Here is a 22531-nt window from a genome sequence, read left to right as displayed (position 1 = left end):
TCTTTCTATACAGCATTCATCTATGGCCTGCGGCATTATTGCTGCCAGCCGGCCAAAAATGAGATTAAAAGCTACCTTTTTACAAACACATTAGCAAAAATGCGCTAAAAATAGATCTACATATACATCTACATTTGGTGTAGAAACATAATTAAAAAGAGCTGTTGAAGGTCGTTTTTCTGTTTCCTTGATAAATATTTCAAATTCGAAATTTTCAGTTTCGATGAGGCCAACTCACCTCTTCACACATCGATACACGTCTGCAGATTAGGAAAATAATTAATAGGTTCCTCTCTAAGCATCAGCGACAATAAACGCGTTGCATAAAAGCACCAATTTAATTCAAGGCACTTATTGACTCGTTGTTAAAGAGCGTTGGGCTACATAGCCGGAAGTTCAGATGTTCGAATCTGGGCAGAGGTAAGAATTTTTCATTTGTAGCAGAGATGGGAATTTCCTTGGAGCACTTTCGAGCATCCTGCAGTCTACTCTGAATTTAGATTTTCCTGCCGTTTTCCTAATTCGTAAGGTAAATACCGGAGTAGTATAATAAAGCACTTAAGACCTTCTGTAGGAACACCTCTAAAAAGTATTATGACCCAGAACAAGAGAGGGACATATAAAAGGGCACATACATGATACAAATAAGACAATTCGTTTAGAGAACGCGTGTTTTGCCGCCATGCGACACAAAACGCGTGCATAAAAGCGACCTAAAAGAGTCTTATTGTCTAATAAGTCCTTATATCAAAGCCATACTGATCGACTTTTAAGTGCGTTTGCTTAGAAAGAAAGAATAAATGCAAATTTTGAATTTTTGGGACATTTACCTCCCAAGCATAACATTTGGGATCCTGGATTATTTTAATAAATATTTGTCCAATATCCAATGTTTATATATACTACTATTGCAATTATTGTTAGTGGCAGAACAAAAAACTAAGATTCATTCCAAAAATTATCTTGATGCACTGGGATTGCAGTAATCCCACACGAATTCTAAAAGGGCTGTTCTGTTCACCAGAACTTAATTGCGATTTCCCCCTCAGGTACAATCCGAATGGATGGTTCAAACTGCCCATTTTTTTATAGTACAGACGTAAAATTGACATTATCTTACCAGAAAAAAGTAGATTTTAGCCTTAAAACAACATTAACTTGGACTGTCAGCTAAAGCGCATTGTAGGTACTAAAGTTACTAATAAATATGTTATCTGCAAAATTGACATACCTAAAAATTCCAAATAGTTGCCAAATACGAGTAAGTACATCTGGGAAATAACACATTTATTTGGGAATTTACAAATCTTTCTGCAGGTAATTCACAAAGTATATCTGGAATTCCCGTCTCTTTGAACTTCAATACTTCACAAAGCAAATAAAGGCTTTGGGGACATGTGAGTGCCCAATCGTTAATAATACATTCCAGGATTGTAAAATACGTACTATTACATTACAGAGATTTGTATACTCTTAAATCTGAATTTCTACTCATCACAATTAATCTCTGATCAATACCAAACCCAATTTTCAAAATCAAATACCTGACTCTGATGATAACTAAGTGAAACTCTTGGGTGAAAATTAATAAAAACAGTACTTAATTCAACGAGAAATATTTAAATACCTACATAAACAGCAGCAGTAACTAAAAACACTAAACATTTCACGATACAAAATGTGTAACACTAACAACATGATTACTAATTGAATCGATGAATTCATTTAGTAAAAAGTAAAATGTATTTTTTACAAACAAAAGTCCCACAACTTTCATTTCTCCACTCACTGCATTGTATTACATGCTACACCATTTGCATAATGAAAGTGACACATCAACAATTAACTACTTCTTTAAATAACTTAAATATTTGTTCGAATCGAAACCATCCTCAATATCCTCCACATATTTCACCTTTTGTTTGGGTTTTCTCTGTTCTAATCTTTGTTTTCGTTCCGTTTCACTGAGCGTCCATATGTTGACCGGTAACTGTAAACGACACGATAGGTTTTTTTACATCGGCCAATTACTTACTTGAATGATTTGTCTGGGTTGATGGTATCGAATGGTCACGGATGCGCCGTCTGGTTGCACCAGCACTGTCGGGTACATCCTGGCGTAGACCTTTCGGTGTGGCCTAGTGATGCTGGCCGAATTTGCACTTATAAAGCGTAACTGGCCTACACTTCTCGCAAGCATTGGTGATAGTCAGAGAGACGGCAAGAAATATATAACCTAAAATATAAAGAATGTTTTCGTTGATCGCCAAAAAGTAAGGTTAGGTGACCGCTTTCTGTTTGGGTAGAATGGATGAAAGTGCTCCGAAAAGAGGTCGTGGTAGAGGCCGTGGGGGCCGTGGCAGAGGTCGCGGTAGGGGCAGAGGTCGTGGTAGAGGAAAAAAGGCGATCAAAGTAATCGAAAGTGACGAAGAAGTTGATAATTCGCAAAATAAAATCGTTACCGAAGAACCTACTGTGCAGGAGGATGCCGAAGCTTCGGCACCTAAAAGTAAATTTCATAATCAGATCAGAGAGGTTCATTTCATTTGTTTTTGTTTGACAGTTGACTTGGAGGCCGACATATCACAATTGGAAGCGCCTACGTTTACGACAATTAATCGAGGCCCTCCAGAACCTATGCTTCGGCTCGATTGGAACCACAAGGTTAACTTAATCGGTGAAAAAGTGTTGAATCCGATGATACACTGCTGTGACAAATGTTTAAAACCGATTCTCATCTATGGACGAATGGTAGGTTTAGTTCACAGATTCGCATCATTCGACTGATTACATTTTAGATACCGTGCAAACACGTGTTTTGCTTAGCATGTGGTAAGAAGGAGCAGAAGCAGTGCGCCCGATGCTTAGACAAGGTGTCGCGAGTCGAGCAAACTGGTTTGGGAACCGTTTTCATGTGCACACACGGAGGTGAGAGAGCCTTTAGGCTCAACATAGCAACTAGATCTCGAACTAGATGAACACCTTTTTAGTAACTGAGTAAACAACAATTTCTGCTATACGAATGTAAAGTACAGCCCTCTCACTTCACAAAACGATTATCACAGTTTTTGTATTATTTTGTTCAATTGGACAAAGCGCTGATAAACTTTTGTAGCTGACCATTATACAGGGTGTTCCTAAATATGATCTAAATACGGAAGGGGCTAATTTTTTGACCTAAAGGTTTATATGAACGTAGGTCCAGAAATGCTTCATTACCTACTGATCTATAGGGTGTTATAGTTCTGCCGTACACTTTACAATTTAAATTTTAATTTATAAACATATGCAAACACAAGATACAATTTTCAATGCCAACTGTCAAAACTAATAAAAACAACATATTGTCCCAATAAATCCAGAGCCTACTGGTCAATTTTAAAAATTATACTACCAAAAATTGATTTTAATTTTTTTTCTCGACAACGGTCACAGACACGAAAAAATTACAAGAGACTAAAAAGTTTCTAAACAAAGCAGAAAATGAAATTATTGTTTCACAATCTACAAGTGGCGCAGTGAAAATGTTCCGGGGTACAAAATAGAACATTACCCCTGAAAAAACAATACCCTGTAGATTTTCACTACCATTGACCTGACCAATAGAAGCCTTTCAAAATAAAATTGCAATCCTTGGGCTTTGTGTAGCGAGGGGCTACATTTTAAAGAAAGTATTCGCTACTTTTTTTGGACAATTAACGGTAGTTGTACTTGTAACATGTTACTATTAGCAAGTAGCGAGCTCAAGACTTGTATTGGTGACACGAATATGAAAAATGTTCGATTTGAGAATACACTAAAAGGTCAAAAAAGACCACCGAACGAAATTTAAATCACCCAACTGAAAAATTTGCTCTTTATGAATTTAAGAACAAAAGTCCATTTCTTGACAACTTATGAAAAAAAGAGTGACTCAAAGTGGACAAACATGCAAAGGCTAGGTGTAATGTACAGCAGTTAAGTTAACATCTTGAAAAGAGTGGAGCTTGGGGTGGAATATCTTTTCGTATGATTTTTTCATTGTGTGGACAAGATTTGCAAGTGGGAATATTTGTTCATATGAGTACACGGTCGTTCAAATTCTGGTTCAAATTCCTGGCTCACCATTGGGATCTCTATCATGGATAGAGTGTAAGTTAAATGGGGGCCCTTTTTGTGATTAAAAAAACGTATTTGAAATTTTTGAAAAATCTTTGAAAGTAACTGAGATAACACTGAAAAACTGAAAATGTCAGATTTCATTTTTATTTCTCCAGTTTAAATGGTCCGGAATAGACGATGTCCGTGACTACTTTTTTCGGAGAATCTGAAGCTGTTATCAGAATTTCCATAGCACGTTAAATGTAGATGCTAAAGGCTACTACGTTCTTATTTCTTACGGGCGCCATATTGGATTTTTACGGAATGAGATATAGAGGGCAAAAAATGAAAAATAATGATGTGTCACTTTATCCTTTTACATAAATTTACAAGAAAATTTTCAAAATAGAACTTTTACATTCATTTATCAACCAAACAACCACGAGTAACTAGATGGTGCTGAATCAACATGGTTTTGATGATGCATTCAAATGAATTTCTCTCATTCCGTAAAAATTCACTATGGCGTCCATAAGAAATATGAAAATAATAGCCTGTAACTTCTACATCTAGCGGCTTATGGAGATTCAGATTCTCTAAAGAAAAGTGCTCATAGAAGGAGGCAGCGGGAACTATCCATTTCCGACCGTTTCAGCAAAGGAAAATGTTTTTCGATGATATCCCAGTTACTTTCAAAAATTATTAAAAAATATCAAATGCGTTTTTTAGTCACAAAAAGGGGCAACTTGTCCTCGATTTAACCTACACTGTATCTCTCACTGTTGCGGATACCCCAATGGTGAGACACTAATTTGAACGACCCCGTTCAATATGTATACATGATGTAACAAATAAATAGTTTACATTTAAAAAAATTAGATTATAGGGGAGTGCAAATTGTAAAATTGGAAAAAGCACATCGAAAAACCTAGGCACGGCCGTTAGTTCCAACTTTCTATACTATATCATTGCGGAGAAGAAAATTGAACAAGTTGGGAAGTTAGTTTTTTTGGAAAAGAATATTGTGTTGCTCTCTCTATCGCCAAATGCTTACACATTTATATGTCACATTCTAGAGGGAGATTCATGTAGTCCGTTCGTTAGAAGTTTTTAAACTTGCAGTTGAAATAGAAACTTGAAATTTAGCCATAATCGCCATGATCGACCATTGCAAATTGAAATAAAATAATTTCAAGACGGCGACGTTTCCGTAAATACCGGAAGCTGGCACCATCTTGGGTTTTTTTAAATAGAAACCTACAAAATGGAACTTGACGAATTTAAGATTTGCGTGCCTACCCATCTGTCATACATTTTGACATTATGTCAATCTTTCATCATATTTGGAGCTACAAGGGCCCATTCAAAAATTCATATCTCTTAGGGCCGGTTCTACAATTACACCTTTACAATCTAAGGGATTTTTCAAGTTATCGCTGAAACTCTTGAAGTAGTTTCCAGGACCACTGCGATTTTGCCAAATTGGCAATCAAAAAATGTCAAAAACTTTTTCAAATTGCAACTGCTATTTCTGATGCCAGAAATGCATAGGTATATACTGTATTCATTTTAAGAAGGTAGCGGTAGAAAGCATAGGGAAACTTTGACTTTCAGTGTGATTGGTTAAAACACGATTCAGTATTATACTGAAACACAAAACGAGTAGCGAATTTTGCAAGCTGATAGTTTCTGTTGTCAACTAAACTGTCGAAATGTCATTAGCTGTTAATGTCAAAGATTTTTTTCTGTTTGCAGCGCTGGATATTTCTACTTTACAATAATTTGGGGCCATTTTATATTTTCCCTGTGTGTGTTTATCTTCAAACACAGCGCCATCTACTACCTTCTTATAATGAATGAAGTATAGATTTGAATTTTAGGGTCACTTTTATTACATAATATAATGCTATTTCTATGGAAACGACCGCAACAGCAGAACCTAAGCTTACTATTTTTGACGTGTAAATTAAATTCACAGTTGTCGAAACCTTTACAATGATTTATATGGCTTCTGCTATGAAATAAGGTTTGGTATTATACACGACGATAAAGGAAAACTAACCAGCTCTTGAAAGATAATTCACTCAATGGTTAAAATATCCCTTTATCGTCATGTATAATAAATAACTATTAATTTAGGGATTTACTGTTTATACATAGCACTAATAGCTACGCTGATTTAAAGAAAAGTCCAAAAATCAGGTTTTTAATCTCTGTTTTTAAGTCATTAATATTTTTGTGTTGTGAGTAACACACATAAAACTGCCAATCTTTCGCCATTTATCCTACTCCGTATAAAAAGGGGAAGTACATAGAAAGCCTATATTTCAGGCGTGCAGGGACCGACGTACAAAAAACAGGAATCTGTTAGATTTTAATACCACAAATTACGCCAGTTTGTTAGCGACCTATGAACAAGTAATATGAAGAACCTTTTCATGATATTCCTCAATGAATATTCCTACATGTAGGTTTTGCTAGCTTTTTGACTATTGTTTTGTTAAAATGCAATATTTATTTGTGTTTTGTTTTATGACACAATAGCATTTGTCTCTTGATGAAAAACCATTCATTAGACTCCTAGGGATCTAGTTACAAACCTCCCAGAAAACCAAAGGCGTCTACACTTTTAAATTCAGTTTTCGTAATTTCAAAACAGAAATTTGTCACGAATTTCTAGCAATTTTTGGGCAGTTACTTTTTTTAAAATAATTTCATTAATCGTTGTGAATCGCCGGGTTCGAAAGCAAGACCTGCCACATAAAAATGCGCGATGGCACATCACAAGCTTTCAAAGTTTTTATTTACTACACGAATGGTGGGTTGATACAATCATTACTATCATGCAGAAACAGCCAATAGAAACAAAGATATGGTTTCGTTGTTAGCGACACATAATAATGAAAGTAATGATTGTATTCCTGTCATAATATATTGTTCATTTCAATAGGTACACGTTACGGCTCGTCGGGGTGTCGTCGAACATACTTGTCACAACGTGATCTTCAAGCACACATAAACCATAGGCATGTCTCATGCCTAAACCAACCAATGGAAATAATCGAACCCGAACGTACCACAATAGTGCGTCCGAAAACTGCAGGCGACCCTCGCACGCCGATGTCGATCTCCACGAACGTCCGTCAACGGCCAGTGCAACAGTCCCCAGTGCCGTCGGGCGTACGAACCAACTTGATCACGGTACCGATTCAAGATTCCGTTCCGGTCGTTCACGAAACGATAACGCCGGCCGCTTCGTACTACAACCAATACCAGCAGACACCCAACTATAACCAAACGCAGATGCCCCCGCTTCACATACCGCCTCCGCAACAGCCGCAGTACTACGCCACCGCGCCGGCGTACAGTCCGGCCCAAACTTATCCCACCTACGGCAACAGTGCGCCGCCTGTGACGCCGCAGTACGCCGCGAATCCTTCGACACAAACTCGACCCAATCCCCAATACGATTATACCGCCGGTCCGCCGCAATGGACTAATAACCAACAATATTATCGTTAATTTATCGTACATTTAGTATTGTAAGTTAATAATAACAAATGAATTATTTCTTATTTTTATTATATCTGATGTGCATCTACTTGTAAGTGGGCGGAGTTTCAGCTGCGCACTTACAAAACTTCCATACCTGAACCATATTAGTAGGGGAGCCAGCTCGAAATCCATTGAACGAGTGTGATCAAAATTTTAACTGAATGAGTTTCACTTTGGCCTACCCGAGTATGCTAAAATTGATCGTCTGTCGCCTCAGGACATATGACAAAGCGCTGATGCTGTACTTCTTGCGGTACCAATTTTAGATGGTTGTTTTTTGAGAAAATAAATTATACATCTAATGAAATGAAAACGTTGATAATAGCTCTTAAAAAAATCGCAAACATTTGATATCTCTGTAATAAAAACAATTCTTGGTCGGTTTTTCACGAACTCTACAGCTGTAACTGGATTACGGTTGGATGAATGAAGCTGACTTCTCTTACAGACTAATAGTAGGTACTGCCAATGACTAGGACAGTGTTTCTTTTTTAAATTTTTTCTCTAATTATAAGATATGTTATAATAATAAGGTAATCTTAGAATTAGAGAAAGAGCATATTACATCAATACATAATACTATAGCGAACATTCTAGAATTCCCGATAGACATCGAGGCGCCATAAAGGACTAGTAATCGGCGATAAGAAATATAGGCTATCGTCTATATAATTTAATTGATTTTCATAGGGACATTTTCTACTACCCTAGTTTGCTTGTATTGGACTTATGTTGTTAATTTTAATTTTCTTGTCTCACCTCCGGCATTTACCTATTTCTTTATATCTGACAAACATTGTTCTGCAATACATTCTGTTCTGTTTGTTTTCTATGTTCTACAGGTTGTAAAATGTGCCCACAAAACGAGTGCAACATTGAACTAAAACCTCCAATAAAGATACGGGTATGGGTTAACTTGAGAATGGCATTCCTACATATGCAAAGTGAAAAATAGATAAGGGTTTTGCATTTTGAACATGTTATAAATAAATGATAACATTAATTAAAACACAAAAATGGACAATAGAAACTCTCTTGCTTGACCTTTGAAATAACAAAACCTGTAACAAAAAACATGAAAAAAGTTAATAATTTCAACGCATTTCTACAGCAAAGGGTGCCAGGTCAGGACGCGGATCAGAGTGAATGAAATACCAATAACAAAATAAATAAAATCAAACATTTTAGAGACTAAAATTATTTATTTAATAATCTTATATTACAAAAAGTAACAATATATACAGGGCCTTACAAATCCTGGAAAGACGACAAAGTAATTGACAGTAGGACCCTGTACAGTCATCTTCTTTACACATAAATTAAAACTGACTATAAAGAATGTCACGTGGAAGGTGAACTAGTAACAACAGTCGTGGGAACGGTAACAGGATTTGTAATGTTAACAGGTGTGGTTGATGTTTGCACATTTGTATTACTAACAGGAATTGCGATGTGAAGGGGGCTCGGATTTGGTTTTATTGGTTTTGGAATTAGTAGCTGCTTATCTTGGGATTTCGACAAACGCTCGCTCAGCGCTTTCAACGCAATTTGTCTGAAAATGAAGAGTAGTCGAAGATTATTATTTTTGAAATCTTACCTTCGTCTTTCCATATCGTGCTGTTCTGAAGCTGGGACTGAAATGGTCACACCTGTCGGATTTGCCATATCGAACCGCCTCACCACTTTCCGACACAGGCCAATTTTAACCAACATACCGTGAACTGTATTGCTGATGACGGCCACCGGAGGTTGTATCACATTAGGAAAAAAACTGCAAGTACGTCTTAACTTAATAACAAAATATAAATGCTGATTACCTTGCAAAGGTAAAGTAATCGGCCATATCTCCGCGGCTTCCATTCGGGTGCCTTTGGTAAAAGCGCAAGTACACCCAACTAACCAAGACTCCGCTTAGAAACATGGTTGGATACGTCCCTTCTAGCAATCCCACAATCCAAAGTATCAGTGAAACAAAAAACACGGCAAGAGGAATATTTCTGTTACTTAGCTTGCCCAAGGGCGTCTTCAACAGGATTAAATCCGGCATAATCTGTTTTACAGTAACCGAAACGCCCGCCACGTAACCGGCAAGTCCGTAAATGTGAACCCGAAACAGTAGGTCTGTATTAAACGTACACATATACAAGATAAAGTAAAAGGTAGTACTCAGTATTGCCACACCGAAATTAACAATCGCAAAAAATGTAATCATCTCCCTCTGACCCCATAACGGCTCGATTAGCTTCCCACATAATCCCACTGTCACTATGTCAACCAGCACTTCCCAGAAGTGTAACTCGAGAAAACAAAACGTGAATATCGTCCATAACCAGAAGGATGAAGGTGAGAGATAGCCTGGAGTGACCGAGAGCACTCGGACAGCTTCCTCTGAGTATGATAAACCGTAGCCTAAGAGAACTACACCACATATAAGTTTGACAGATGTGCTCGTATTCCCAAGAAGTGCCACTGATTGTTGTTTTAAGTATGGTATATTCCTATTTAACGTCCGAAACATAGCCATTTCTATTTACTTCATTTAGGTTAGGTTTTCATTTCAATTGACAGCTGTCATGAGATCAGGTGGCTGCATTCAATAATGTTTATTAAAAGGTAGTGATCTATCAGCCAATTTAATAAGTGGCAACACTGTGTTAACGCTATGGTTCTGTCTGGTGAAAACGTGTTCGTTACGGTTTGGACAACTGTAGACACTTATCTGGTCTAAACCTCCGCCGCAGTAGCCTTACGTTTCGACCACATTGAAGAGATCTCCTTATTCAATTGATACGACGTCACCTTTTCTTAAGTCAAGGTGCGTCGTTGTTGATAAATCACCTCGTAGATAAGAGTTCTGGAATTTCGGCGCGATCGAAGTATGCGTAACGGTTAGTACCATTACAAGTATTCGCACTAAATAAAATTGATCCTCTACGACATTTGTAAAAATAGACGGGCAAAATAGACTTTGTCTGTAGAATCCAAAAATGATTAGAATTTTTACGTCCAAAACACCCGAAACGTGAATAAATACCACAAATATTCCAGTTACTACTTACAGACCATTTGGTGCAACAATGCCCAAATAGTGTGCGTGACTTGCATCTAAAACTTCAAAATGCCTATTTTCTCACTTAGACCATTAGTATATTATATAAATTTAATTTACCTTAGTTGTAACACAGATATACGTAAAACCGTACATCTGTAGGTGTAACGTCCTCATAGCAATTTTGTTTGCACCACCTCTTTGCTGAAGCGACACAAGGATTGCCGCTTCTAGTGGATTTGGGTACGTGTGTAAAAAACAAATTTTAAATGAGTTTCTATAATCTTAACCTATCTAGCGAAAACCAACACCAATTTTGTTTGTAATAATATTTAACATATGAACACTAACTGATTTTTCTTTTATCGGAAAGCTCAATTAATTTTTTTCATATTGAGCCATACTCCATTTGCGCTTTTTGTTATAAATGCTCTTGGTTTAATAACTAATGGAATTTCTGTTAGGTGAGAAGTCGAAAATTCAAAATGCTGCAGTAACTTCGCCAGGCATACTTTAACCTTTGCAATCCCAGGCTTCATTCCTAAAAATTAGATTTGATTTACAATCGTTCCTCTGTATTTTAGAACGCCGGCTTACCTAGGCACATTCGGGGACCAAAACCGAAAGGTATCCATGAGCAGGGATGGCGACTGGAAATTGCATCATTTGAAAATCTTTCGGGATCGAAGCGCTCTGGATTTGGAAATATGTTTGGATCCATGTGAAGTCCGTGAACAGGTATAAACGTTAGGGTTCCTTGATCTATTTCGATTCCAGTGTGCGGATCTGTGTAGGGCTTAGTGCACTCTCTAGGATGTACACTTGCTGGAGCATATTTACGCAATGTTTCTACAAGATTAAATGCAGACAGTAGGTACACCATTTTGGAAAATTACCTTTAACACACTTTTCGAGGTAAGTCATATCCTTGACGGCATCGTAGCAAAAATCTTCATTGTACTTGGCCAAGACTTCGGTCACCTCATCTCTCGCTTTGTTCTGAATATCTGCGTTAATGGCCAACTCGTATAAACAAAAGGAAATTACTGGAGTACTGGTTTCATAATCGGCAATCGATAACATTAAACAATTTGCTGCCACGTGAGCGTCGGTCAGTATGAACGGCTGTGGATTTTTTACAGCATCATCAGTATGTCTTAACTGACAGAGTAAATGCATATAATCGTCACGAATACCATGGTTATCCTCCCTGAATTTGATGTTTTCGTATGCCAATTTTAAGAAAAAGTCGCCTACATCTTTCCTGACTGATCTTATCTTAAAGAAAGTAAGAGGGCTAGGATTAAAGAACGATAGAAATGTGACCAAGACGCCCTTTGGAGATGCACTAAAAAAGTTTTCCAAATAATATCTGAATTCCTTTTCAAAATTGTTTATGTCGTCACACTCTATACCATAAACGCAGGATATTGAAAGGCGAATTGTGTACCTTTCTATTAGATTGCTCAATTTAACATTTTCATTGTCACTACAGCGGATCGTGAGTGTATCAACTAGTTTATCAGTGTGTGTTATAAGCTTTTGGAACATCCTTTTGGTTCTTGCGGGGGTGAACGCCGGAGTCAGTTGCGCACGTAAGTGTCTCCAGCTTTCTCCCTTTAACGCGGCGAGATGTTCACCTACAGGATCAGCTTCATTGCTGTATATTGCATGATTGGAAAAATGCTCAAAATCGTTATTCATTATATTTTTTACTAAATCCAAATCTGTGACCACCAAAATGGGTTTCAACAAGATGTAGATACCTGCCATCGTCTTAGAGTTGCGTTGGCTTTTGTCATAAATGTCTTTGAAATACTCTCGAATCCGACATTGGCTTCTCAACATAGGCAAAATGTTTCCAAAGAGGAGAGTCGGTTCAAGTGGTGAATAAACTCCTTTTCTTTTCCAATAGGTATAGCTGTGCTTAACGTATAATACGATTCCGATACTTACAAACAAGACCGATAAAAGACACCCGAACAGTAAGTCCATTTTGCGCACTTGAAACAGGTTAAAAAACGCAACTGGGCCAACCTCAACAATCTGACCTTGCACCACAAATAAATGATGATAAAAATTCATGTAATCAACTAGTCACTTGGGAAACAAATTATCCTTGAATGAACGAATTCTCATGAGGTAGGTATCCTATAGGTAGGTACACTACTTACATATACCTATTGTTTTCGTTAGTTGTTAATATAAAGTTCTAAAGAAAGCAATTTCGTAAAATAACATGAACTAAAAAAAGGTATAAAAAAACAATTTAATGGGCCAAGCTATTTTGCAACACCTATAATATACGGGGTGAATATTTTAAAACCGATTAACATGCGGCAAAACGTTTTTTGCAGATCGTTGCTCCCCATGTTAACTTAGAGGGTTTATAATGTTAATGACACCAATCAAAAGAAGATTTTTTTCTCATCTAATGATATACGAATTAGTTTATTTTCAGGTGTATTTCTCATTATTTTATCAAAAATTCAGCAATAAATCCAATTAGCAAACTCCTAAATTTCCTAAAGAGTTGAAATCGGTTTTCACACAGACGAAATGGGACGCTCATTAAAATGCACGGAATTTTACTAATTCGTATAGGTATATCATTAGTGGAGGAAAAAAATCTTCTTTCGATTGGTGCCATTATAAACCCTTTAAGTTAACTTGGGGAGCAACTATATCTACACAAAAACCTTTTTCCCATATGTTAATTCCCTATGTTCGGTTTGGGAATATTCACCCGGTAGGTATAAATGGACAGTTTTCGGTGGAGATCTGGAGATAGTAGCTTTATTGCAGGGTGTTTCGAGTGTGGTTTCGAGTAGGTAAAGTACAAATTAAATGTTTAGCTTGCTATAGTTGGCGAACTAATTTCAAACGAGTTCGGTAACAAGTTGAAATATTTGAAAATTGGTTCACAAAATGGTGGCGTAAAGATCGTCTTTGGTGCATACGATTAGGTATATACCTACTAAATGGACCACTTCATTCCATAGAAAAATCTAACATTAACACCCCTACCTTAGGGCGTAATTTGGACTCTATTAAACACAAAACTGATCATTTACATGGTGAAATAAATTTATTCAACATCAAACAACCAAATAAGCTGAAAAAAGAATGGAACTCAGAGCATAGGTAACACACATAATGCAACAAGCGATTGTTGCGACCATTAACGCCAATCGGTACACCCTAGAAAATTAAAAGTACCTAGTAGTTATCTAGCTCCAGGTGACACAAAGACGAAATTTTTTCTGTGTACATTAAAAAATAAAAATCGTTACCTACTATTCCTGTGTTGTGTAGGTACTAAATCGCTATACAAATAATTAAATGATTAATTAAAGAAATGATATATAATTACCTTAAGTGTCATGTCAATAATCCAAAATCTCCGTTAACTGCGATAAATGACGGGTTTTGTGGCGACGCGCCGCATGTATATCCGGCAGCAAACGAAAACCTGCTGCACCCTCATTGGTCAAAACGGCCAACCAATGAGAGCGTAATGTCTCTGGCCGCAAACATTTAAAAGCAGAGCTTCGAAGTCTGCAAGGCAATTCCTGCTTCGACTCAGACGACAGCCCTCGCCGCGTGCACTTCGGCTACAATTTTGTATATTGTCAATATATTCCATGAAACGCAACAGCATTTTATTTAGCGTCGCCCGCTTAACCACGTTCCCGGTTTCAGCCAGCTAATCGACAATCGACACGGAAGATGCCGGGGATGGTTCCCAGGATCCCGACGAACACCTAGACCAGCAAACATGGACGAGTAGCAGTGAAACCTCCACAGTTTTGTAAGAACCACCCCAACCGGTGGTTCCACCAATTCCACATCTTCGGTATCATCAATGATACGACGCGTTATTACACATTGACATCCTCGGCTAGTCTTCGATATCAACTCTCCCCCAGGTAGAAAACAAGTACTTAGCACTGAAAAAGAGATTGGCGACCTGTTCCACGGACACCGAAGCGCGACGTCTGTAAAAACTGATGATGGCAACTAATCTGGGCGACCTCAAACCGTCCCAATTACTTCTACAACTTCGTAACGATAAAAGTTACCGAGATTTTTGCGAAAAACCGTTAACCTTGACCTTTGAACTCGCGTAACATGTTTAGCGGCGCATGGGATTTTAGGATGTTGTTTAGAACCACAAAAGGAAGCTTCGTGCAAAAATTCAGCTTTCCTCTATTTTCCTCGTATTTTACTTATACGCCGTTTTCTGGCCTTCGCTCGTAATGATAGAGCACCTTTGACGGTATTAATTTTTAACACTGCGATGGTGTGATCTTTAGTCGCCACGTGCGCGCCTAAATTATTCTCTTCGCGATTACGATTTTTCAATCGCTGCGACAGAAAATCGCAAGTGCGCGCGAAGCTTAAGGGTCCGCCAAATTTATTCGCTCACAAGTCCATCCCACTGAATAACTAAAGTTATACTAGTGATGTCTTTCAGTCGATGCCTTTTAGAAATACGCATTTTTGTTAAAAAAGAGTTTAATTTGGTTATTTTTAAAATTTAAATAAAATCATTTTAAATTGGCAGTATGGCAAACTTAAATTAAAATTCCTAAGAACTACAATCCTTATGTTGGTAGTAGTTGGTGGAAAAATTAAGTGAACGGCGAAGTTGATCCACATGTGAGTGAATCACTTCAATATTTATTAAATAAACCGTTTATTATCCTCAAACGGGGCATTTTCTTTATTAAGCCAAAAGTGAAACATCGTAATTAGTTAAATAATAAGGTAAGCGCGCGGGATCAAACCGGAACTAATTGTGTAACGAACATCAACATGCCGCGTAACCTCATTGTTTAATAGCAAACTCTTCAAACATACAACCTACTGTAAGTAAACGATTTCTAATTATAGCTCCGCTTGAAAATGATGCATTTATAATCAAACCAAGTTTTCATTACACAAATTATGGATACTGATTCGTTGAGCTTCGGATACGAAGAACATTTTCCGTCCTATGAGTCTTCAGATTTTTTGGTAAGTATCTAATGCGTGTGCTTCTGTACTTAAACCGATTTTAATAGGATGGTGATGATGAAACCCAGAATGAGGACGGCTCTCATTACTGGGATTGGGAAGCCGAACAAGAGTAAGTTGAGGACATTCAGGTTAAATCTCTCACTGTTTCTTAATGTTTAAGGTTGAATGGTGACATAGCTTTAATTCCGATGTCGAGCGATCTTAGTACAAATTATCTTTCCACCTCTCCTCCGGTGCGCGAGGACATTCAAAAGATAATGACAGAATGGCAAGAGTTAATGAACGAAGTAAACTAAACCGCTATCATTTATGTTAATTTAATCGTGGCCTAGGTTTCAGAATTGGAGGCATTTACCACCGATATGTCTTTAACCGATGACATAAAAGGTGATATTATTCCCACAAGCAAACCGAGTAGTCACATTTCTCGTTTGCCCGGTAAAAAAATAGATACAACTGCGCAATGCTATATTCTAAATGATTCGGCGGATCTCGTCAAATCTGAGCCGGAAGAGGAAGATTCCGAAAACGATTTTATCGACGTTGACACCGTTCCTGATCAAACAACTCCTATTCTGCAAGCCGGAGACTTGAACAGTCTGCTAGAACAGTTCGAGGCGACCGAATGCTTTCAGCCGGAAACTGTCCTAGATGAGGTGGTGCCGGAACCTGCGGCGAAGGCGGAGGTCGCCGTCAAGGTTGAACCTGCTACGAAGGTTGAGCCCGATCTGAAGGTTGAACCTAGCGGCGATGCTCAAGACGAAAATAAACAAATTTTGAATGCGCTTCCTCGCGAATTGATTATGAAAATTAACGCATCTAGCAAGCGCAGAGTTGTTCCGGTAATTGATGCCATACCGAACAAGAAACGATCTAGAAAAACGCAGGAGGTAAGTGCGGGCATAGTGTAAGTAAAAGAATAGTGAGACAACCTTTGGGGAAAAGAGAAGATGATTGGGATATCGATTGTAATGTGATAATAATATTTCATTGGGGCCTGTCTTTCATGTGGCAGTTAGACTTGTCTTCTTAACAACTTCCTATGCGATTTCATTTGTTTCAATAAATTAACCATTAGATAGAGTTACCGGTAACGTTTACAACCGGACAATTTCCAGCCTACCTACTTTTAGGGAAAAAAAAGGTTCTTGACAAACAATTGAATTAATGGGTTTAGAAAAGGTAGGTAGGCGAAGTCACTTTTGCTGTTATTGCTGTTTTGTAGACCACAAGGCTTTTGATTGTGCCATTACATAATTAATATAATGATAATTGAATGTCAGATAAATTTAACTGAAAGAACAATGATTAGCTTCAAAGTTACACGATTTATGGGTTTACCAAGATGATCTGATAATAACAGTTTGATAATCAATTAGCACAGTAAATTTAAGGGGAAAACATACTAGCGGTTGATTTTTTGTGTTACCGGTAAATTATGCAATGGTCATTTTCCATGGAAACATTCACATTAGAGGTTATCTATCTGATAAATATGAACACCTGGGTTATATCTTGTTAACCTTTCTTGGTCCCCATACACATTTAGAAAGCAATGCAGTACAGGGTGGTGCAAAAGAATGTAAAATATGATGTGAAAACTCTATCTGGGTCGCACTTTGGATTTGAATAAATACACAATTGACAATGACAAAAATTTATTCCGAAACACGTGAAAGAAATTAAACAAAATCCCTGAAAGAAAGAAAGGCTTATAAAACTTATTTGAAAATATTACCCCCCGCACAGGCTGTCGATAATTAAAAATAAAAAAAAGTTTAAATTACTTACAGTGTTTTTTTCTTAATAATCCAAATAACCTGGTCGTAAAAGGTTTGCGGATACTAGGCGCACTAAACACACACATGTTGACAGCATCTGAACTTCTTTTTTGCTTTATAACACAGAATTAGATGACAAACAAAACTGGCTTAATGAATAAAATATGACAAATGTTATATGGCTATTCAAACGGTAGAACCTTGAATGAGAAGAGAATCTTAACAAAAGGCCCGCTTCAATTTCTTGCTTTTTCAACTCGACAAAACTTTTTCCGTAATTGGAAAACTTGCGTTAACTTCTTTACTTATTATAAAAATGACAAATTGCGTCTTCAAAAAAACAAATAGGGCTGACTGTCCGAGAATATCGCGTAAAAAATGCACACGCTCTTCAACCATCGCGAAACCATCAACCCCGTTTTCTCGTCCCCAGTATTTAAGGAAACGCCACTTCTACTATAAAACAAACTTCTTCAAAAATTTTCAAAAGTCTCCACATGAAACACGCAACATCTGCAGAATTGAAAGAGTGTGATTTCAGAGCAAGGTTGGTATTAATCGCTTTTCCAGTTTTTAAAGATATCCTTTTCTCTGTGAGTTTGTAAACCGTCAAAATTGTTAAGGGAACAGTGAAAATCCTATGAGCAGCGATCTTTGGCAGATGAATGTTTGGTCCTTTTTTCTATGAAAATGCGCGGAGACCAAATGTCACAATTAACACCGAACTTTTTGGGCTTCAGAACTTGAGAATTGTAGGACTCGTTAAACTTGCTTTTAACCAGCCGTTACATTATTTAGTGATCGGAAAAAAAACTTCTTTGTTTATCAAAAGGAATTTAATGTCTGTGTATTTAGCCCGCTTTCTCCAATGCGGGTCGTTATCTTTTGTTATTGCCAGACATACTTTTGTTCATGTTCGCTATGAAGCGGTATATGTGTAAATTTTCCTATGTTTAACACAATACAACTTCAAAACCAAATTTTTGAAACTGCTAATCGACCACTTGTTACAAAACATTATAAATCTTGCCGTTTTTTACAAGTATATTAAGGTTGTCTCAGTATTCTATTCGTGTGGATAGAATGTGAGGGAGATATGACAGATTCTCTTCCAGGTTACGTCCTCCTCCAGTCCGCCTGATGTTCCTAAAATTGTTAAAACAGAATCGGTATGCTTGGATCACGACTACTGCAGTCAACCTACCCCGTACCCGAAGCACCCGCATAAGGATTCCGGTTTTGAATCCGCCGAAGAGGAGGAGCAAAGAAATATTTTGAAAAAACAACCCACAGTCAAAGGTGCAGATGGAAAGTTGATGGTTTCCCTATTGAAAATCAATACAATACGTAATAGCATAGTTACGGAAAATACTACAAAACGTAAATTGAATTTAGAAGAGTATAAGAAACGTAGACAAGGTGTGCTTCGATCACGTAGCAATTCCTCGGCCACTTCCCCAAATGGCAGCGGTGCCAACTCGCCTGCTGTCGTCGAAGATGAAAGCGTCCGTCTGTTAAAGCATCAACAGAAGTTAATGCAAATGGCAGAGGAGGTGTTGAAGACGCCCCCTAAAAGTGCACTTTCACAACCTCCGCCCCCTCCCGCCGTGCCAGATCCTGTCCCCGAACCAGAACCGGACGTACCCATGCCGCCTCCCCTTCGTGTTCCCCCTAAAAATATCGAAGTTAAAACGGTAGTCAGTATGGGAGTTAATACGGATATCAGCATTACTGATGAGTTATTGGATATCAAACCGATACTCCAGAATGCCAACGCAAAAATTAGCGATAACTCCTTAATAAATTCGGTAATAAAAAATATACAGAAGAAGAAGCTGGAAACAACGTCCATGTTCACACCTAAAGCCACTACTGCCCCCGAATCCAAAGAGCAAACGCACGGAGAAGATAAGACTATAGTTTACTTGGATAAAAATCGAACACCTGCCGAAACGAGAAGCGTCGAGGTGCAAACCGAACCTGAAGTTCAAGATACATCGAAACACAAAAGGAGACGAACCAGCAGTAGTGGCAGCGATAGTTCTGAACATAGACGCACATATAAAAGAAGTAGCTCAAATGAATCGCGATCCTCGTATCGGTCGGATTCTAGTTCGTCCTCCAGGTAGGAACTGTAACAAAACTATTAAAAAAAACTGTTCATTAGCAGTGAGTAACAAAAGAAACCAAAGAATTGTGCTCATTTGTTTAGTAACCTCACTTTCTATTTTCATTTTGAACTACTCGGTGTTCTCAATTATTAGTAGGTATAAATTAAATTGAAGCTATGCGATTATTATTGAAAAAAAACTGAGTTCAAGTGTAATGTAAAATATCGTTTAATAATACTGGGGTGGTTCAAATTTTTTAAACGCCTTTGAAATGGTTCCAGTTAGCACTTTTTAAGGGTCTATTTTTCGGATATGAATTTGTTATCAGAATTTCTATAGCACGCTTATAACAGTAAGATTAGGCTGGCGCTGTTTTGCCTCGAACCGCGCCGCATAAATGGCCAGCTAGCTCAGGGTTGAAAAATTTAAAGATCTTCCACAGCTAATCTTTGGTAATTATTCATCACAACTTACCATTAGTTGAGCGCCACCCAGTTTATTAACATTCTCCCTGTATAAAAAACTAGGAAAGTGCCAGGAAAGTAACAATTCCAATTAACGAAAGAAATACTGGGTTATTCCAATGAATATCAAGTAAAATTATTGATTAAAATTGATTCAAAACTCTTAAACAAATCAAACGTCCAATTAATCCCCATATAATAAGACTTACCGAATCTCATAACCATTCTCAACAAGTCTAGTGATATTCCGGCCAAAAATTCACACAGATAATGCCAAGTGCAAGTAAAAATATAAGAGAAGCTGGACTTTGACGCCAAGAAGTGCCTCATCCCACGCTCCCAGCGAACTGTATACCCCCTATCAGTCCATGTTTTCTTGGATGGGACATACGCGCTGTTTCGGCGGCTGCGCCGCCTCACCTCTCACACCTAACAGATTATATAGTCACCTAGCGGTATGAAATATACCTACGACCTAGTGTCATACCTACCCAAAAATATACATCCGTTGAGCCGTTTCGGAGGAGTGTGGCCACAAACACATTTTTATATAACAATTAGCAGACCCTGCGAACCTCGTACCACTTTTGGGAAATTTCGTTTTCTTGGATGGGCAATACGCACGGCTGGGCCGCCTCATCTCGCACGCTAGGCGAACAATAATTTCTTGGATGAGACATGCGCTCGGTTTCGGCGGCTGCGCCGCGTCATCTCGCCCCCCAGACAAATTTGTTTCAGCCATTTAACCAAAATGATTACATTGAATCGTTATTTGAAAAGCACCTTCTGTTACATCCGGTTGCAACTAAAAAGTATGGCTATACACAATCCATTTTTTGACGTGTGATTGCAATTCATCTCCACCTCACAATTTTAGAAAAAGTGGTCCACACGCGCAATCTATTTTTTAATACGTGATTTTAATTCACTTCTGAGATAAGAAGCCTCTTCGGTTAAAATTTCAGAAAAAAATAGTCCACAAATTAGAAAGTTATGTGCTGCGCATGCGCAATTTTTTTTTGACATTACAATTTGATTTTATTTGAAGCACTTTCTATTAAGAAAGGAAACATTCACCCATAAATAAAAAATAGTTGGGGCTGAGCATGAGCAATTGGTTTTTTGTAACATGTGCATATAGCAAAACAAGTTGTAAATGATGAAAGCGCATTTATGGTAATACAGATCAGTATTTTATTGCTAAAAGTGGTTGTGAAATATCCACAAAAATGGTATGCAAAATATAGCAACAAAATAATTAAACAATCAAATTCTATTCCAAGAACGAAATTGTAGGTGTACCTCTGTAGTAGTGTTATGGCGTAGTTGACCTCTGCCCAGGGGGTCCACAATCCTCTCCCTGAAAAATAAAGATAGATTAGCTTTAGTGCCGATTTAACCCATTTGGTAGTGAAATCCAAATTTTGCGCAATTAAAAAAGTTTCCATAATTCACCAATTCAGCTGTGTAATTACCTTCCAAGTTCAAGTCCAAGTTCATTGAGGTAGTAAAAGCTTCCATTCTTTTTTTTTTTCGATATTTTCTCTAAGTAGCAGTATCTTTCGCCACCATGTTGTGGCAACATTGCATCATCTGAAGCTGTTTTTATTTACAAGGTCTGAACCAGTTGCATACGGTTTAAATATTGCAAGCCTCTATCATTGTACTTTTAGATCAAGATCACGATCGCCTCGAAGAATATTCACTAAGAAACACTACACAAACGAGCACGAACGAATTAAAGAGGTAGAGGAAAGGCGAATTGTTTATGTGGGTGGCTTATCGGCGTCTGCATCCAAGGAAAATTTAAGAAGGCGGTTCCAAGTATTTGGACCGATAACTAACGTCAGTATCCACTTTAGAGAATACGGGTAAGATCGAGACACGCAAACTTCACACTTTACGTTTTTTTTTCTCAGCGATAACTACGGTTTTGTTACATACATGTATAAAACCGATGCTTATAAAGCGGTTGAGCATGGTAACGATGATCCGTCATTGCCAAAGTACGATTTGAGTTTCGGTGGCCGACGAATTTTCTGCAGAACTAATTATTCCGACTTAGGTATGTACGCGCGCCATTTTACGAGTTAATTGTCCGTTTCAGATAATGTGCAGGATGACAAAATGTTTTCTTCTCAAGGCGATGATTCGTTCGACAGTCTATTAAGAGAAGCTAAAGCCAAATTGCGTAAAAGGAAGTCATACTCGTGACCAGAAAATTTCATCTGTCTAGTTTTTCGTTTTTTTTAACATTCTAGTTACATTTTTTATTTTTTTTTTAACTTGAAGCCAACTGATTTATTTAATTATGGAACTAGTTGTGATATCATGATTGAAGCTACGCAGGTTGCCAGACACTACCTTGTTTTTTGTTCTAACTATTATGTGCTGTATTCAATTTTACTTTAATAAATTGACAGTTACATGTTATCTTATCTACATATCGCCCAGGGCCTTTGGGACATT

At 37.7% G+C, this 22531-nt stretch overlaps 5 protein-coding genes across 7 annotated transcripts; 2 read left to right on the top strand and 3 right to left on the bottom strand.

The window, feature by feature from the left end:
* Positions 1-1272: 1272 nt before the first annotated feature.
* Positions 1273-2237, bottom strand: LOC116163493 (39S ribosomal protein L55, mitochondrial). Its single transcript, XM_031477444.1, has 2 exons — positions 2036-2237; positions 1273-1990 (listed from the first exon to the last, which is right to left on the bottom strand). Exons 1-2 carry the CDS (start codon positions 2198-2200, stop codon positions 1847-1849), a joined length of 309 nt encoding a protein of 102 aa, XP_031333304.1. The 5' UTR covers positions 2201-2237; the 3' UTR covers positions 1273-1846.
* A 46-nt stretch (positions 2238-2283) lies between these two features.
* Positions 2284-7655, top strand: LOC116163491 (E3 ubiquitin-protein ligase Hakai). Of its 2 annotated transcripts, XM_031477442.1 has the most exons (4): positions 2284-2509; positions 2564-2751; positions 2799-2928; positions 7031-7655. In XM_031477442.1, the coding sequence occupies exons 1-4, from the start codon at positions 2308-2310 to the stop codon at positions 7600-7602; spliced, it is 1092 nt and encodes a 363-aa protein (XP_031333302.1). In that variant the 5' UTR covers positions 2284-2307; the 3' UTR covers positions 7603-7655. The 2 variants fall into 2 exon arrangements, with proteins under 2 accessions (XP_031333302.1, XP_031333301.1); XM_031477441.1 differs by having other exon boundaries at positions 2284-2751.
* A 1162-nt stretch (positions 7656-8817) lies between these two features.
* Positions 8818-10215, bottom strand: LOC116163492 (transmembrane protein 115). Its single transcript, XM_031477443.1, has 3 exons — positions 9453-10215; positions 9233-9406; positions 8818-9187 (listed from the first exon to the last, which is right to left on the bottom strand). Exons 1-3 carry the CDS (start codon positions 10157-10159, stop codon positions 8977-8979), a joined length of 1092 nt encoding a protein of 363 aa, XP_031333303.1. The 5' UTR covers positions 10160-10215; the 3' UTR covers positions 8818-8976.
* A 789-nt stretch (positions 10216-11004) lies between these two features.
* On the bottom strand, positions 11005-12652 carry LOC116164803 (probable cytochrome P450 6a14). The gene is made up of 4 exons (XM_031479021.1): positions 12641-12652; positions 11581-11809; positions 11282-11533; positions 11005-11225 (listed from the first exon to the last, which is right to left on the bottom strand). Exons 2-4 carry the CDS (start codon positions 11765-11767, stop codon positions 11059-11061), a joined length of 606 nt encoding a protein of 201 aa, XP_031334881.1. The 5' UTR covers positions 11768-11809; positions 12641-12652; the 3' UTR covers positions 11005-11058.
* A 2642-nt stretch (positions 12653-15294) lies between these two features.
* Positions 15295-22495, top strand: LOC116163575 (nucleolar protein dao-5). Of its 2 annotated transcripts, none has more exons than XM_031477577.1 (9): positions 15295-15454; positions 15581-15703; positions 15751-15815; positions 15867-15993; positions 16039-16596; positions 18603-19612; positions 21736-21933; positions 21982-22127; positions 22170-22495. In XM_031477577.1, the coding sequence occupies exons 2-9, from the start codon at positions 15635-15637 to the stop codon at positions 22274-22276; spliced, it is 2280 nt and encodes a 759-aa protein (XP_031333437.1). In that variant the 5' UTR covers positions 15295-15454; positions 15581-15634; the 3' UTR covers positions 22277-22495. The 2 variants fall into 2 exon arrangements, with proteins under 2 accessions (XP_031333437.1, XP_031333438.1); XM_031477578.1 differs by having other exon boundaries at positions 15305-15346.
* The last annotated feature ends 36 nt before the right edge of the window (positions 22496-22531 follow it).

This window comes from Photinus pyralis, unplaced genomic scaffold (assembly GCF_008802855.1).
Source record: "Photinus pyralis isolate 1611_PpyrPB1 unplaced genomic scaffold, Ppyr1.3 Ppyr1.4_LG2, whole genome shotgun sequence".
In the NCBI taxonomy this organism is placed as follows: Eukaryota; Metazoa; Arthropoda; class Insecta; order Coleoptera; family Lampyridae; genus Photinus; species Photinus pyralis.
The sequence above is the reverse complement of the archived record's forward strand: the minus strand, read 5'-3'. Positions and strand labels throughout refer to the sequence as shown.